The sequence below is a fragment of the Truncatella angustata genome (assembly GCF_020726525.1).
Source record: "Truncatella angustata strain MPI-SDFR-AT-0073 chromosome Unknown BKA67scaffold_2, whole genome shotgun sequence".
Lineage (NCBI taxonomy): Eukaryota > Fungi > Ascomycota > Sordariomycetes > Amphisphaeriales > Sporocadaceae > Truncatella > Truncatella angustata.
In genome coordinates this window covers 2812748-2830144 of record NW_025763382.1, presented here as the reverse complement: position 1 = coordinate 2830144, position 17397 = coordinate 2812748, and the positions used below count along the sequence as shown (strand labels likewise).

At 49.8% G+C, this 17397-nt stretch overlaps 6 protein-coding genes across 6 annotated transcripts; 3 read left to right on the top strand and 3 right to left on the bottom strand.

The window, feature by feature from the left end:
• Positions 1–148: 148 nt before the first annotated feature.
• BKA67DRAFT_514826 (uncharacterized protein) lies at positions 149–2285 on the bottom strand (the record flags this gene model as incomplete). Its single annotated transcript, XM_046097674.1, has 6 exons — positions 149–340; positions 391–512; positions 594–1224; positions 1275–1696; positions 1748–1875; positions 1969–2285. The coding sequence occupies 6 exons, from the start codon at positions 2283–2285 to the stop codon at positions 149–151; spliced, it is 1812 nt and encodes a 603-aa protein (XP_045961275.1).
• Positions 2286–3705: 1420 nt separating this feature from the next.
• Positions 3706–4126, bottom strand: BKA67DRAFT_514576 (ribosomal protein S27-domain-containing protein; the record flags this gene model as incomplete). The annotated part of the gene is made up of 2 exons (XM_046097659.1): positions 3706–3888; positions 3950–4126. 2 exons carry the CDS (start codon positions 4124–4126, stop codon positions 3706–3708), a joined length of 360 nt encoding a protein of 119 aa, XP_045961274.1.
• Positions 4127–5421: 1295 nt separating this feature from the next.
• On the top strand, positions 5422–6262 carry BKA67DRAFT_514710 (putative phosducin-like protein; the record flags this gene model as incomplete). The annotated part of the gene is made up of 2 exons (XM_046097670.1): positions 5422–5486; positions 5548–6262. The coding sequence occupies 2 exons, from the start codon at positions 5422–5424 to the stop codon at positions 6260–6262; spliced, it is 780 nt and encodes a 259-aa protein (XP_045961273.1).
• Positions 6263–7160: 898 nt separating this feature from the next.
• BKA67DRAFT_655332 (uncharacterized protein) lies at positions 7161–8868 on the top strand (the record flags this gene model as incomplete). The annotated part of the gene is made up of 2 exons (XM_046106733.1): positions 7161–7675; positions 7725–8868. The coding sequence occupies 2 exons, from the start codon at positions 7161–7163 to the stop codon at positions 8866–8868; spliced, it is 1659 nt and encodes a 552-aa protein (XP_045961272.1).
• Positions 8869–10333: 1465 nt separating this feature from the next.
• Positions 10334–11659, bottom strand: BKA67DRAFT_178055 (uncharacterized protein). Its single transcript, XM_046095265.1, has 2 exons — positions 10728–11659; positions 10334–10672 (listed from the first exon to the last, which is right to left on the bottom strand). Exons 1-2 carry the CDS (start codon positions 11393–11395, stop codon positions 10438–10440), a joined length of 903 nt encoding a protein of 300 aa, XP_045961271.1. The 5' UTR covers positions 11396–11659; the 3' UTR covers positions 10334–10437.
• Positions 11660–15152: 3493 nt separating this feature from the next.
• Positions 15153–16344, top strand: BKA67DRAFT_532271 (uncharacterized protein; the record flags this gene model as incomplete). Its single annotated transcript, XM_046099505.1, has 2 exons — positions 15153–16231; positions 16278–16344. The coding sequence occupies 2 exons, from the start codon at positions 15153–15155 to the stop codon at positions 16342–16344; spliced, it is 1146 nt and encodes a 381-aa protein (XP_045961270.1).
• Positions 16345–17397: the final 1053 nt, after the last annotated feature.

The window sequence follows — 17397 nt, the reverse complement described above, 5'->3', positions numbered from 1 at the left end:
TGTGATTTAATCATTTCAATTGATGATATCTATGACTTAAAGGTGGTTAATCTGGCCCATGGTTATACCTAATCCTGCCCTGTCGTTGGGCATAACTCCACCGTTACACCTGAGCGAGGGAAAAAAAAGTCCGTTTGTCCGATCGTACCTATTTGTAATGGTCGCTGATGCGGCATAGTCGATATCCTACCTCCTCCCACCGCTCGTTTCCGACACATGGATGGCACCAGAGCAGATCATGGGGGTCCACGGCACGTTTGATTCGGTGCAGACGTTCGTAGTTCTGCCCCCAGAAACTATGCTGCCAATCCGGCTCACCGGGATTATTCTGAAGCAAACGCTATTAGTCCAGCTACCACACGGCTTGAGAAAACGATGGTTTGGCCTTACTTCGTTAACATAAGCACCCATGTTCGGTGACAATTGCCTCACGGGCTCCACGGCTGCATTCAGATCGGCCAGTGCTTGCTGGCGAGCCGCAGGGTCCAGAGGCGGAAATGAAATCCCATTGGCTATTGTACGAACACGATTGTCAGCTTCCATCGTATGGCCTTACGCCAGAGCACCAAGGGAGGTTGGAAGGGTCAGCTTACTTGCATGCACCAGTGCCTTCCGCCAAGCAGGACAGACAGAATTTCCGCCGCCCCTGGGCTTAGCGTTTCTGACGCCAGCTCCGGCAACTAAGAATGGACTACTTCCACCTCCGACCTCCGAAAAAGTCTTGAACACTGCGCCGAGGGCTGCAGCGTCCTCAAAAGCCTTTGCGTTCATCAAGTGAGAACCTACGTACTCGTTGGTGCCGGCTGCCGATCGGTCATAGTGGTCAGCATACCAATCAAGAAAGGATGGGTACGGCGGTAGAACATTGGCCAGGATATAAGCCTGCGGCCACGTTGTTCTCACGTAATCTAGTACGGGCTGGAGGATTTCTTGGATTTCGGTAACGTTTTGAGTGTCCTGAAGGATGAACGATCCAGTGAATGCAGATACTCGTGAAGGCCCTTGACCGATCGGATTTGATACGTTTGGATATATGGTCGGATAACCTGATATCCCCTTCGAGTCGAGATAGGGGAGCTGAGCCAATAGATAGCCGATCATATCCCAGAACCAAGGTGCACCGACTTCAAAAGAGGCAATGGCACCGTCCCAAGCGACTATTTGCGGCGTAGGATGTGTTGCCATAGTGATTAATGTCACGACCCCGAAGGTGGAGCCGCCACCCTGAAGATTATATCAGCTTCGTCTAATCACTTTCAATAAAGATGACTTACACCTCGCATTGCCCAAAAGAGGTCTTTGTTCTGACATTCATTGGCAACAAGCACTTCTCCTTTCGGCGTCACGACCTCCATTTCTAGTACCTGGTCTGCAGCAAGTCCATATCGAGGTGCGAGAATCGAGTGGCCGCCACCTGTGATGTAGCCGCCGACTGAGACTGTTTTGCCGCCACCTCCGACGGCAGTTTGGTTGATTTTATCAAGCTCTTCATAGATTTTGACCATTTGTGTACCACCGGCTACAGTGACGGCATCTCCCTCAATGGTGAAATCACACCCCTGAGGTTGGAAAGCAGATAGAGTTTGCAGCCTCTGCATGTGATGGATCCATATCGTCAAGGCACCGGGTGCTGTTGACCTTCCCTGAAAGTCATGGCCTGAGCTCTTGACAACTAGCCTGACGTTATACTTTTGTGCTGTATGAGAGTGAGTAGATGCGATCACTTGATATGTGCGAACATACTGACCAAATCGAAAACTAAGCCTCACGTGTTCTGCTTCTGTGGCATTTACGGCATAGGTAGGATATCCCGCATCGCTACACGGATAAGTGACGTTAGGAAGGCAGGAGTCATTGCTGTATTGATTCCACATGCTACATATCGCATCAGCCATTCATGTCCATGTTGACCTCGTCTCAGGTAGTGAAAAAAAGAAAAGTTCGTCTGACAGGTTAGAAACCACTTACTTTGATACCGGGTCTTGGGAATGAAAGTCGTATGTTCGCCATGCGGTGGCGACAGCGTCACACCGCTCCGCATCGTAGGTTGATTGTCCTGGATGACAGACAGCTCCTGGAGGAGGAGGTCGGAGAAGCCCTCCGCCAAGAGACTGGTTGAATTGGGACCAAGATACCTCAGACGGCCAGGATGTGGTGCCAGGCGTGGCTTTACAGAAACTTGAGTTGATTCCATGATCGTCTTTGCCTAACGTGATCAAGAGGTTATGGCCGATGGCCGATGTGGAGGTAAATGCAAGGACACAAAGATATGTGGTAACTTTCATTGTGTAAGTTGACTCACAGGGTCCTGGATTGATTTAGGAATGCTTACTTCTGCAGAGTTTATCAAAACCTAGGGCGGCACTCTTACACATCTGCCTTTTTATTGCCTGGAGAGCAAAATATTATCGCACGTGGGCGAAAGCTGAGAATCCTTCTGTCTATGTCAATAGCAAGAAGCTGTCCCACATTTCCAAATTTGGATTCATATCGCGATGAGCAAGCTACGTTGTAACAAGGCAAGCTGGGCAATGGCCCACTTTCAACTTGGCACCAAAGTCAAGTGGTTGCGAAGGTTCATCGTATTTCGTTTCGAGCGTTCAGCTTAGAATGAGTAGTCCCTTGCTCGGCTACAGCGACTTGAACAACATGTCCGTAATACGGTTGGAAGTTGCAGCGAGATTATGGGGGGCTACCAGCCGATAGGTGAGGCATGTCGTGTACAGTACCCGCCCCTTGCTTGCTCATCAAATCACAGCTTCTATGACCTCATACGATCAATTGTTAGCACTGAGGCCGTTTGGAAGTGACTTGGATGATTTCAGGATTTGTTTTGACTGCATTGAAGCAAATACATATGGGCCCTGACCTGTGCATCAACCCGTACGACCAAAAGATGGTGCATAGGAATCATTGTACTAGACTACCAAAAATGGCACGTCCGTCCAGTGAATGCAGTAATTCGGCATCCGGGTGTGGCAACATGTCGCTCGGGTCCCAGCATGTCGGCTATAGGCAGAATACCATACAGATAGTTTCAGACTAATATATCAAGGTCGTGCATTGATTGGCTTGTGGAGAGAGAAGTGTAGAGGTTCAGGGACGTGGCAGGATTGAAAGTTATGACGAGTGCACTGGGCTTGAAGATTCGGCTTAGGCGTATGGCTCATAGCAGAAAAATGGCGAACACACGAGAGTATCACGTGGAGGGGCAACAGGTCGTGGAACTCAATGAATTCGCGAAGTACAGTGAAATCTAACCACTGTACTGTAGGGTATAGCGATCCTCAATCGGCGTTCCACGTCCTCGCGTGCAAGGACAATGAAGTCCCTCCACGCTCATATGGAAGAGCTGTCTCAGCTATCCACCCAATCATGCAAGGAAAACCATCGCGGCGATGACCTTTCCGTGAACAGACATGACTGAAAAGAGGAAGAAAAAAAAAGATATCGCAGAAAAACGAGATTTTTGATGCGGTGATGCAAGATATCAGGACCCCAAAACGCCCCTTTTTATATTGAGGATCTCTTTTGGTACTCCCTCGTCTATCTGCATGCGGATGATGTCGTCGATTATGTCCAGAAGACAAGAATGCCCATTTGTCTATGCGCCCATACCATCGTGAGAAAGCTCTGCAGATTTCCGAGCTGTACCATGAAGTCGTGACCTATGCCCAAAACAGAAGAAAAGTAGAAGCGATACATCTACTTTCTGCGGAAAGAGCAGCCCTCGGTAAGTCTGGCCTTACCACCGGTAGGCTGGCAGAGGACAGTTGTGCAACCCTGGCAGATGACGACGGTCTGGGCGTGGGAGAAGACAGTGGTGATGGTGAAGCAACCGGGGCACTTGACGTCCATGAAGAAGGAGCGGGGAGCAGGGACCAGAGTCTGCAAGATTGATCATCAGCAACGGGGAGAGGGCGACGGGGTGCCTCTAGAGAATCCGTACCTTGAGCTTGTGCTTCTTAGCCTCGGCAGCCGGGCTGGGGTTGAGAAGATCGACGGCGAGAACCTGAAAAGACAATTTCGTCAGCACCGCAGCCTGGCATGGTGTGTTTGCATTTGTGTTGTTGGAGTCATCATCGAGAACGTCCTCCGGGGATCCGTCAAGCAGCAGCAGAGGCATCCGAGTCCATGTGCAGTCGTAGACCCAGCTCTTTCCAGCGTTGGCTCCGTCGCGTGACCAGGTGTTGTCGATGTGGTGATGAAGACTTGTTTCGATATCATGGTGGCCAAATACTAGATAGATGCATGCTTGCTTGACTTGACTTGACGGGGCGTGGGTTGGAACTCGTGATGCACGGCTGCCTTCGCTTATCGGTAATTGCAACTCACCATTTTGACTACTTGTCGTGAAGATTGATGATCTGATCAGTATCGATGCGAGATGCGTGTTGGCTGGTGGAAATCTGGATGAATTGTTTGGCGGCAGATTTACGCTCGCGGTCGATAGATGTGAGGGGAAGGAGATCTTGTGAAGGGCAAAACTGCGAATTTTCGGCGAACACTTTTGTTGCAATGGAAACTCCACACCGGAAAGGCGACTTTCAATGGTCTAGTGCGTATCGGGGTTAGTGCGGAGGAGGGCTTAGGGCTCGCTGGCTCACTGTGCCTACGGAGTTACAGCAGGAGAACGAGAAAGAGAACATTTTTTGGGGGCCCTTTTGTTTTCGGGCCCGCCTTGCCGTCATTGACTCTGCTCCACTAAAAACGGATCCAGCTGCCGGCCAGTTGACCGTCCTTGAAATGTGCCAGGTTGTCTGATTCTCGTCCATGAGTCCCTACAGTAAGCGGACACAGCCATGACGGGGGTCACCAATTGTTGTAGGTGGGCGACAGACAGACAGACTGTCTCCTTGCCTGCGGCACACACGTATGCCGAACTCATGGATAGGCCCTCCTACTACGCACAGTGGGAGTACAGGTCAATATTCGTCTCTCCTCTCAGAATGTGTGCAAGCGCCATCGTGACCGAGAAAATCCATCCTGAAAGAAGAGTGCCGAGTAACCTTGCAGGCATGTCTCGTGCCTGACAACCACTTGTAGGTTAGATGCCCACTTCGCGCCGTAGCTTGAAGCTTCGAGACTGGAGGCTCGAGCTTCGCCCATCTAAACGGCCTAACCCCTCCATTGGAACGTTTTGGATTCGGTGCAGGCAGTCTGCAGTCGGGACCACCGCGGGGCAGATGCAGATACAGACGCCGATGCCTAGAATACTGTCACAATCACTCCATGTCGTCTACCACCCCAAGCCTCTAGGCATACAACTCAAGAAGAAGGCTCGCCCGTTCGATAGCACTCCTTTTTGGTTTCCTTTTCGAAGGCCTTCTCTGTGATTTAGTACACAAACACCTCCCCATTTGCATCTATCCGGGGTAAATACACGGTGCACCGACGGTCATTTGGGCGCAGATCGAAACCATGGCAGCACCGACAGAGCAGCGTATAGCCGTACCCATCGACGACCCCAATGCAGATACGGAGTGGTGAGCGCATTCATATCTCCTTGTCGCAAAAGCATTGATCTTGACGTTCCGTAACCACCAGGAACGAAATTCTGCGGAAACATGGAGTCATACCCGAGAAACCCCCATCCCCCACTCCCATGATCGAGGAGGCTATACTCGAAGGCAGGAGAATCGCACACGAGAACCGGCTAGAAGGCAAGGAGCTCGACGAGCTCGACGAGCTAGAAGACCTTGAAGACGAAGCTTTCCTCGACTCCTATAGGCAGAAGAGGATGCAAGAGTTGAACGCTCTGACCAAGAAATCCCTACATGGCGCCGTTTATCCCATATCAAAACCCGACTACCAGCGAGAAGTCACCGAAGCATCCAAGAACGGGCCAGTTTTTGTCAACCTCGTCTCTTCCATGGGCACCAACATAGAATCCAGAGTCTTATCCGAGCTCTGGCGGCAAGCAGCCAAGGAATACGGCGACGTCAAGTTTTGTGAGATACCAGCCTCCAAGGCAATCGAGAACTATCCGGATCGCAACTGCCCTACCATTCTGGTGTACAAGAATGGCGATATTGTGAAACAGATTGTTACGCTCATGACCATAGGCGGCGTCCGTGTCAGCATGCTGGAAATAGATAACATCTTGGTTGAGGTTGGCGCCGTGGGGGAGAAGGACATGAGGGTAGTCAAAAGAAAGAGAGATGCCGAGGACGCCAAAGAGGAACGACTTTCGGGCAGGGCTGGCATCAAAAGTGGTAATCTCAAACACGCTACAATGGAGGACGACGATGATTGGGAGTAGGACTGTGGCTGTCCATGGTAAATGCTACCCGCTCCATCCAGTCCATCCGGTCCAGTCCAGTTGCAGTCGACAAACAAATTTCATCCACGGTATTCTCGTCAAAGGCAGGATACTAGACCCTTCTCACAAACGTCAGATACAATCGATGGCCTGCTTGCCCTGTGACCAGCACCTCTCAGTGACACAAACGTTGTCGACAGCTGCATCGGGCACGTTGTTGATAGACACCAAGCTGTTATGCATTCTCTTCGAGATACACCCATACGGCAAGGTCCTAGCACCTGCGCAACATCCATCATCTAGCGTCTGATGTCTCAGGAAAATGGGTATCAATAGGAGGTCATCACGCCTGCCGAGCTGACTACAATGGAAATGAAAGCGTATAATATCGACTGGCTTCACATTTCAACCTTCCACCTTGCCACGGCTTAAGGCCTGCTGCGAGGGTCATGCTCTGAGTTGAATCTAATGCCAGTTGAACAACTGGCCCCATCACACATATCCCATGCTTTTGAAAACAAGCCTCGGGAATCCTTTCTGACTCGACCGAAGCTTATCGCTGTTGCCAAGCAAGTTGCCGGCCCCAGTATACACTTGCACTCAGAATCTCTGGAAATGAGTACTCCGTAGCGGCTCTGCCAAGAATGGCCCACCCCCGGGGGTTTCGCGTTTTTGGTGGAGTGGTCCGCTAAATTTTCGACCGCAGTGGCGGATCCACCAAGAAGCAAGACCCTGAGACCCTGAGACCCGCTGTTTACTTTCCCGGTACGCGTCGCCCATTCAATTGGTCTAACTCCCAATTATTCAAACGGGAAATCCGCATAGATCGAGGGCCTCTGTAATCTCCCCCGTTACATAGTCGCAGTCTTTTGCGAGGTGTTTCATACAGGTATTCGCTATGGCCGACGAACCAACACTGCCGCGCTTCCCCGCCGTGTCCTGGAATCCTGGCACACAAAGCTTCAACAATACGCGTAAACGCGGCCGCGATGGAAGTTATGACTCTGCACAGGCGCAGCTTTTCGCAAACTCGAGTGATCCTGCCATGTTCTCAAGCGATGATGATCCAAGTCTAGAAAACTACACTCAGGGAAGACATCGCAAGAAGCGTTATGTCGGCTCGTGGTTTCAGCAGCAGCCCGCCTCGGGCGATTCTGCATTTAGTGAGGAGGTCAGGCCGCCCAAGCCCAAGGGCAAGCGCACCTTTCAGCGTCAAGTTGATAGTGGTGTCTGGATGGGTAGCGACGCTTCTACCGATCTGGAACTGGAGGACCCGTTCCCTATTCCCACGACCTCGCGCTTGCCCCAGCTGAATATGTCTCGGCAAACGGCAGCTATTTCGGAAGCGGAAGAATTGGTTCGAGACAAGGTCTTCGACGCGCTTGAGAACGGAGATGAGGACATCGATCTCACGTAAGATCCTCAATGCAACCAGCATGACGTGGTGATTAACATGATGCAGATCTATGAACATTCGACAATTGTCCAATGCCACAATAGCACCCCTATCAGATCTTACACCTATTCCGACGGTCACGCCAGGCGTACCCTTCGAACAGAAGGATGCAGCACTCAAGATCTACCTTGGCCAAAACCCTCTCACGAAAGTCCCTGGCGCAGTCTTCAACCTCGAGTTTCTCACTTATCTCAGTCTTCGTAATGGCAAGCTCACAGAAATCCCTCCGGCAATAGGCAAGCTAAGGAATCTAAAGACGTTGAACATTTCTCTGAACCGCCTGCGGTCGCTGCCGAGTGAATTGCTGGATCTTATGACCTATCCTTCAAAGCTAAAGGAGTTAATGATTAACCCAAATCCATTTGTTCTGCCCTTACAAAACAGCGTCATTGAACTGGAGGGCGAAACCACAGAATGGGAAGGCCCAGAGCATGCCTTACTTCTCGGCGAGAGATTGTGGGATGAAGGTCGAACGGTCTCGAAGATATGGTTGGACAGGCGTGAGGGCTTATGCAATGACACCGAGTACCCCGAGCTTCACGATAAACGGAACTGGACCTGGAGGGCTAAAATCATCGCTCGCACTCCTATACAATTTGAAGATAGCCGCGGATTCAACATCTCCAAGCACGCTCTCCCTGAATCATGGCTAAGCACCGAGACTGTGCTGCCCACTGAGAATTTAGCAGAGCCACCTGCACTCCCGTTGGCCCGCGTAGCATCTACAAAGACTTGTAATGCTAGCCGCGTGCCGTCACTGATGGAGTTGGCATTGAAATCATGCTCACGCACAAGTCAATTACCACAACTACCGTCTTATCTTCCCGACGATGCGCCATCACATCTGCCAGATCTACTACGCCGCATTGCAACTCAGGCTGACGCTAATTCAAATGCAGGCGACTTGCCGTGCTCAAGGTGTCAGAGACGCGTTATTGTGCCCGCGGCTCAATGGATAGAGTGGTGGAATTACGGCAAGATCAATATTGACGAAGCTTCGTCTCAGCCCTCGTATGCTATGGATAGTCATGGTGTTGTGCCCTTTTTAAAGAGAGCCTGCTCCTATAGATGCCTACCAGGAGCTACTCAGCCTGGCACTCTGCTTCCCGAGACATTACGTTTTAGCATCATGGCACCAGAGAATTTATGAACAGGTTGCGAGGGACAAACCACCATCTGCTATGTCATAAACAGGTACACCCGTGACGCAATAAAAAGACGAGATCTGGTGTTGGCAAAACTGAGCTGTTGTGATTACTTGTATACACATATGACTCAAGAATTTTGGGATCAGATCGCCAATGAATTACATTTGTTGGTTTTCTGTGTAATTTCATTGCACAATGCAATATAATCAACAGATGCCGGTCCTATAACCAAATATGGAGACTCAGCCTGGCACATGCAAACACATCTGAGCATATCAAGTTCCCAATCAGCCAATGTCCTTTGCTGGCAGCAAGAAGAATCGGCGCACTGGCCACTATAGCTCACTCAACTGTGCGCCAATGCTTGTGTCACCCGCCTACCAGACAAGTAACAACTGTCTTGAGGTGCTGTATTATCTCGTATGATTTTGTGATGCGGGAGGCAAGACATGTTGACCCACCGTCATTGCTTTTATAGTCGTGTTGAAACACCAATCGGACTCTGCGGCAGATCTGAGTGGCTATGCTCGAGGGGCTGTATGGTAGCGTGGACATGAGTCGGGGGACATTGCTTTTGTAAACACCCACTCGACCGGGTTCCGCTTATTGGATCGATGCACCGCCACAGTGCTTAACTGCCTTAATTGGATCTCGTTGCAGGCTCAGCATTCAGCAGACCGCAAGAGTAGTTGGGCATTCATGCAAACGTCCAAGGAAAAGTCATCACTCGGTTCCAGATCCGGCACATTGCAGCAAAAAGGTTTCCCATGCGTTGAGAATCATCGTCGGAGCAAACGTGTCATATATTACCATCCAATAGCCCGTCCATCAGCTTTTTACTCGGCCGGTGGTGTTTATGTGCGGCAGCCATGAGGGACCAATCCAATATTCACAAGAGTTGGTTCCGATAGAGGTGTCTAAATATAGCCAAGCCACGCGCTTGACGAATATGTTTCCAATTCTCCTGATACGCTTCGGAAACGGTACCTGGGAAACATGGCAAGTCACCGTATGCATGAATCACGAATGTATTAGGCCTTGAAAGCGATGTATATGTCCACTTGATATAAAGAGATGTGTCGTGATCGGGCCGAATGAAATGCAGATACCCGTACAAAATTTCTGCTAACGCCAGCGTTCTGATGCAGCCATCTGAAAAGGAAAAGAAGAAGAAGTTGCCTTGCAAACTCAAATACATTGACAATAGATGTAGTTGCCACCCAGCGTGCACATGACTCTTCCGAGGCTAGGGATGACCGGTGGTGGCAAATGGCCCTCCCATGCATCAATGCATATAGTGGTGGAAAATAATCAAGGAAAGGAAAACTTGTCAAACGGCGACAACATCTACATCTGCCGCTCATGGTCGAAAGTTTGAATGAGAATGAACACTACACGCAGTCATTGCTACTGCCAAAGGTGTGTGCTCTTGAGTGAGACAATCGCTGTCGGTATGTCGAGGCCCACAATAGGGGGTCTTGTCAAAGAACCACGACCAAATTGGTGGCGGGAAGCTGAACCATGGCCACAACAAACTCCAATATTTACCAAAGTCTGCCCGAGGATGATCTCTAGGACTGCCTGCTCCTTTTCTCCTTGACCTTCTTGTGTTTATCTTTCGATGACGACGAGCTCGGCTGCGCTTGGTATATTGTGTTGCCGTACTGGCGGACGTTATTCTCCAGCGTTTCCCGGCTCGCAAAACCTCGGCTGCCTATGGGACCGTCGGGATTGTGGCGATGCACCGCATCTTCTCTCTGCGTAGGCGTCATGCGTCTGTCCGTCCCACGCCTGCCGCCATAACCACTTGTGATGATCAGCATCGCTGAAGCCCGAGGGGGGTTAAAAGAGGGAATCTTACTCGACGACTGAACCCTGTTCCGCCTCGTTGGATGAGAACGAGCCGCCTGATTCTGGGGCCTCGCGGCCATTTCCGTCCCCGGACCCCTCCAACGAATCTGGCTCGTTCACGAACGGCTGTAAATATCCACCCGCGCTGTGTCCATGTGGAGCGAAATCCCACGCCGAGGTCCTGGGTGTCATGAAGGACCACGATGTGGTATAATGTGCATCGAAGCGGGCTCCAGAGTGGGAGTAGTTTTGCCAGACTGTTGCAGACTCTTCCATCGACTGGTCATCGTTCTCGACTTGTGCTGGAGAATAAAACGTGGCCAGGGGGGTATTCATTTGATGCGGAAATCCATGATCTTCATCGGCGAGTTCTGCTGAGTCATCTGTGCCGAGAGCATATGTTTGGTTTGCCGTCAGATCGTAGTCGTTGCTGCCTTCATGCTGATCTTCCAGGCGGTTGCGAACCGAGCGCCCCTGGCGAGGGTGCGCCCGTTGGTATCGTCTCCGATCTGACATTATTGTTACTGCTTCGGATTCGTGTGGCTTTATGCAAGGTGGTATATTCGAAAGGTTTATCGGACTTGGACAGCAGATCAAACAACGGAGCGTGGTTTTATGGTTGCATGCCAGGATTCTGTGTTGACAAGAACACCGGTGCCTCTGTTCCTTGCATAACATTCTTTGACCACGACGTTATCCTCAAGCGCGGATCAACGCCTGTTCTTAATAGGATGCAGTTTGACCGCCTGAGAGGTCGCGCCCCATCTTGGGGAGTCGTGGCCATGGTATTGGGGAGAGAAGTGGAGTAGAGCGCACAAGGCAACCAACCAGTAAGGCGCAGTATCGCTCAGATGAGGTTGTAGGAGGGCAAGACGAAAGAACATCGTGGCTTAATATCCGGAGCACGCTAAATTAATCGTTCAGTGTTTGGTAGACACAACACTCGGGCTAGGATTGGCGAGTCTCGGTGGTGAATAGGGGCTCAATTCGTCGAATACACACCGCCCTTCTTGCCTCAAACTCAATGGTATGGAACGATCGTGTCTGAAACGCTACAGGGTTGCTCGTCGAAGAAATCGGGCGTTGTATACCTGGCAATCGTTGTTGGAACGGCAAACGACTTGGTCAATGGCATACTAGACTGTCGTGACAGAGTATTTTCTGATACGTTAAGCATAAGATGCACACCAACACCGAGGAAGAAAGGCTAACGCCGTTGGGCACCAATGGCGAGGCAACTGTTTATTTTGACACCGGTCGATAGAACGCATGGGTGGATCTCGAGTCGGTCAGACACCTGGAACAATGAGTCGATTCGCGCCAGGCACGTTATGGAGGTGCGAGTAAGAGACTGGTTTGAGTTATTCGTGAACAGAGAAATATGAGAACTGGATGGACTCCAGTCTTTGAACAGACCGCCTCGGAACTTCGGAAGGTCATACAGAAATAAGCAATCATTTTGCATCCCCCAACCTTCTATCGCTTTAGTCCTGCACCCAAAGCCCAGGTGTGCGCATCGTGCGCATCGTGCTGCCGAATATGCAAGACAGGACCAACGAATCGAACAACTTTTTGGAAACGTACCTTTGCCTACACGCTGAGGTATTTTAATCAGAAGTTTGCCATTAAGCCTAAGATGGGATGCCGCCCTGCAGCCGTGAGACTCGACCCCAAGACATGGAACCAACACCACAACATGGTAGCCAGTCATAGTTTGGCCATTGTGTATACGAATCCTGGCTCAACTACAAGCTGGTTTATCTACGTGGTCTTCGAGATTTGCCAGGCTTCGCAGCCTTGGTCAATTTGTATGAGAACACGGAGCAGCCGAACATACATTTTGAGTAGCTATGTGCCTTCTAACTTGATTGAGAGGCATTGACCTTTCATTTCGCTGTCGAGAAACTCCAGCTCCTGCTACGAGAAATATTACGGGAATTTAGTTAGCTCTAGCGACGGTGGCCGGATTTGCGACCCCCATTCAATCCGTGCAGGTCGCAAAGGGGATATATCACCGTAATGGCCGCATACAAATTGAGAAACGACCAGGGTGTACTCCGCATATGACGCTGCCAACTAATTCATCCCACAAGCTTCAGCTTCAGCTTCAGATTCAGCAATACTACCCCCCTCAGTCCTTAGGGCATCATTGAGAGCGTCTGCTTCACTATGACACCTGGTATCACTCTCGAAAGCGTTTCAGACTGCAATCAGCTGGAGCACTGAAAAGCATCAAAATCTTCTTGAGTGAGCACCCTTAAAACACCGAGGAATCTATCCACGGAATGGACCATATAAATCCCCACCCCCTTTGGAAATCTGTTGTGGCTTTCTTGTTCTGGCGTGCCTTGCTGCAGCCGAATCACTTGCCAATAGTGGAGATACCCACCTCAACACGGCAACCTATTTGCATGCGTCACGTTTTTATACCCCGTACTCTGTGCTCGCTTGCGTTGCGTTGCGTTGCTGTATGAGAAATTGCGTCTAGGCGTTCGCAGCATTTGGAAGGAAGAACGACGTTGTCAACTTTTTTTGCAGACGCAATAAAAACAACAGCTTTCGCGCCCGCTGCGACCTTGTCGGCGAAAAAGATAAGGAGGCATTCCAAATATGGATACCCCGCTCGCGATGGCTGTCTTCTCTGCAGCAGTCATGCATATTTCTCTGTGCCTAATGGTGCCGAGTATCTGGGTCAAGCTGTGGCTATCCGCCTTCTACGCAGCGGAGTGACCGATAGGAGATGGATTGGTAAACTCGATGAGCAGGCACGGAAATGATGTGCATTGTTTCATTACGTAGAGCTTCGCGGGGAGATATCTGTGGTTACGCCATCTGAGCTATTAGAATCAGAGCGCGTTTTTCTCAAATCAGTAATAATGACGTGCTACTAGGTGCGATTCTAGTTCCATCATGGGGCACTAAGCCTCTCGGCTATGCTATACGCACGATATGTTTGGGCCTTAGGACGGGCCGCAGCATGCGTGAAGTGGTGTATACCACCCACTAGCACTGGTCGTTTGATTAAATCTGGCTTGTCATTCCGCGGGTCGGGACGTTGCTCTGGGATTGGTTTACAATGTCTCGTCATGCGAGAAGGCCCAAAAAAGGGTGACTTGGCAGAGCTCAATATTCTCGACAACTATATTTCAGGGACTTCCGTTACCTGTTGCCTGCAGAGTCATCAATTGGCTCAAACCGATGGGAACAAGTCGTCAGTCTCTCATGATCACATATCTCCCTTCTTGCCTTGGATTCTATGGCCAGGGTTGATCAGATAGGCGTAGTACGTCCGCCCTACAAACATCAACGTTTCCCTGATGTTACCAATGGGTAATTTTACTAAGTCATTGCGAATAGAGACAGTCGCTAGGAAGTTACTCCCAATCTCCCTCCTACATCTCAACTGCACAGGGTACTGTGGCAGCAGGCTCCGGAAACCGCGGAGCTCAGCCAATTTTGGAGTCACGAGCCCTTAGGTATCATTTCCGCCCCCTTCTTTGGTACTGCAACGATCGTCGATCATCGATCATCGTCGTTCTTGTCCGAGCCTGACATTCAAAACACCATTTGTGTTCTGGCGGTCAGCACTAATCACGACTGACCAACTGGGTTCTCGAATCTCTAACTATGGCATTGCCTTGGATTGAGTTCTCACCGCTTTCAACTCAGGGGCTTCTGCTTACATTGCGCCTTGAATGTAGCAATGCGCCCTAAGATTTCCTGTTGCCACATGGCTCGTCGTTCCTTTCCTCTCACTTGGTTCTGCCCATCAGTTATGGCATCGGTGACTAAGGTCGCAGAAGCCGGTGAAGATTGTCGGCATCTGATGCTAAACTGAGTTTCGTTCCGTCTGTTAGTTTCTCAGAGCAAACAGCTTCCCACTTTCCTTCTAAGTCTCAAGGCATGCTGCACGAATGAGACCCGGATAATGCTCACCGCTTGAACAATTTGGTCTAATCTAAGAATTACCGAGGCTCGAAGCCCTCAAATGGCTTTGTGACCCGATTGAACAGCTTGGGCATCAACTTCTGCCACAAATATCATGCCTAATGAGGCTCTGCTTTGTACCATTGTTTCGTTGCTATCAAACCACAGTCGCATCTTTGGTGTTATATGTTCGTGTGCGTATATGAGAACTTAGTATCCCAGCGTCGAGCGTGATGCTATTGTAGTATAATGATGAGACGATGAAAGAAACTGATTGGACTTTGTGTGCACTTTCTTGACTAGCAATTGACTCAACCTTATACGCAACTTGATTATTTGCTTTGTCGTTTTCTCTATCAATACTCGTGTACTTGTATATATCACCGTACGTGCTGTACTAAAGCAAGAAGACAAACCGAGAAACTCCATGGCGTTGACCACGAAGACTGCATAAATATTTCGACCTGGACATATCTTCGTAGAAGTCCTTGGCAGGTATATGAGCACTATGACCTCCACCAGCGCAGAACTTACTGAGCATCCTAATAAGGCATCAAAATCCGACATTGGGAGCAGGATCGAAGAAGATCAGATAGGTGGTGTCAAGGACGCGAGCACCCGAATCACTTTTGCCTGTTCTTCCGTACTACCCAAAGACGGCATTGGCCTAGAACCGGCAGTCCATATGGACCACTCCGTATCGAATGATTGGTTTCAACCTGGAGTCGGTGGTACTCCGAACATACCGGCCGAACTCTCCAACTCTCATGAACACTGTGACATTATCAACAGTGCTAATTCAGAAAAGAAGCATGCGGAGAAATACTCCTCCAATATCAATGGTTCTCCACATGGCATTGAATATCAGATATGGGCTTATCCATCAAATATTGGGTCAAGCTCAGCATGCGAGCACACGGATGATAAAGCATGTGCCAAACGTCATGACAACGAACAAAAGAGTGCAGTCCATACCGCGGAGGACGAGTCAGCACAGCCCGAGCCGCTCTGCAAGTCTACATCTAGCAATACTCAGGAAATATTAGAAGATAAGCATCCTTCTTCAACGGCACCATGTACTCGTGCACGCTTATCGGACTACGGTCGGAATGGGGAAAGATTGGATGCCGAGACCAAGCAAAACCCGGCTCAACTCATTCTTTCAGAGCTGGGTTTGAACACAGGAGTTTGCAGGTATTCTGACTCTCCTGTGACATCGGTGCATGGTCTTGAAGCAAGCCTTGTTCCAGCGCTTCAAACAGCCACAACCGGACTACTGCTGCAGAACCCTATAACTTCTCAACATGGTGCTACACCACGTACGGATGCCTGGCCCCCGAATCATTATGAGAATAGTGCGCATAACTATTCTCAGTCAAGTGGAAATATACCACCGCCAGGGAACGAAGAGTTTCCCAGTATGCAGGGTTTCATGCTTGATGGTGCTACTGTACTCGATGCTGCCAATGATCCCTGGAGCGTCTATTCGATGGGAGCGCTGGCCAAGAATCGAAAGTGTACGATATCAGCAGTTATTGCCGCTGTGCCATGCGCACGAAGTGTTGGTCCAGGTGGAACGCGCCGATGGTAAGGCGCAACCTTAGGGATAGAATATTGACAGAAACTATGGCAGGCTAAAAGCGGTGGTCTTCGAAGAGGTGGACTGCGTATTGCACTGCGTACATGTCCAGTTGTCTTGATACTGTTAGAAATATAAGTCGGAGTCCTCGATCAGGTTTCTTTAGCTAAAAGTATACGTATTAGCAATGATAGAATATCTCAATGATCGCCAAAATAACCCAAAACTGCTATATCGATTGCAGAGGTGTATGCATTCCACCGCGACCATCCCCGACCATTAGTAGCCAGCCACTAGATTTTTTTTTGTACGCCTCCTCTTATATCAACATTTCAGCTCCTCTACCGATGCGGTCAGTGCTGAGATGAAGATTATCGGGGGTCCTTTCTGGATAATTGCCGTCTCGTCGATCGCATACGTCTCATGAAAAATCTTCGCAGTGGAAGAAGGGAGTCTGGGGCTGCGACACAACTCGGAGGAAGTCTGAGAATGGCTATTGAGAGACGCGACGTATCTGCTAAAATGCACTATAACAAGAGAGGTGATGCATTATTTAATTGGAGTGTTTCCATGCGTTTGTATGCGGGGTGGGTGAAATATAAGTCCATGGCCGCGCAGGCAGACGTAGAAAATACAGTACAGCCAGCTGAGATTTGTGTATAAAACTCAGAAAACAGAGAACACAGGAGAATTTCTTCAAAATCGGAAATTTTGTCACGGCTAGACCCTTCACAATTCGTTCGAAAACATTGCGGGTCAATGTACAGCCCAGGCGCCCAATCGAAGGACAATCACACGTCCCGCGGGACTCATCAGTGACGAATGGATTGCGTTGAAGAAGGAACACTTAAACCTTGGGAACCCTGGCAAGAAAGATGCAGGCGGGCGGGAGCAGCGGTAAGTGCTCTCCCGGGTAGACCTAAGAGGAGAGGGATGCAAGGCTCGACAGGAGGCTTGCTTGGGCTTATGTATCACTAGAGTACGTACTCCAGTACAATTCTCACATAATATCACGTTGATCACGTCACGGCCGAGTAATCTTTTGATCGGGTAACCTAGTTTTCCATGGTACACCAGTGCATGCGGGAACTATATGTCTTGGTGCAGAGAACGTAGCACATATTTAAACACAGAGCATAATTTACATGCAATCTGGGGTATATACGATAGAGTA

What these genes read in the sequence shown, in the direction of transcription:
- BKA67DRAFT_178055 (XM_046095265.1), bottom strand. Translation starts at nt 11,395, where the DNA reads ATGTTATGCAAGGAACAGAGGCACCGGTGTTCTTGTCAACACAGAATC. An exon ending in GAACAGGGTTCAGTCGTCGA is followed by an intron (nt 10,673 to 10,727) that starts GTAAGATTCCCT and finishes GATCATCACAAG; the next exon opens with TGGTTATGGCGGCAGGCGTG.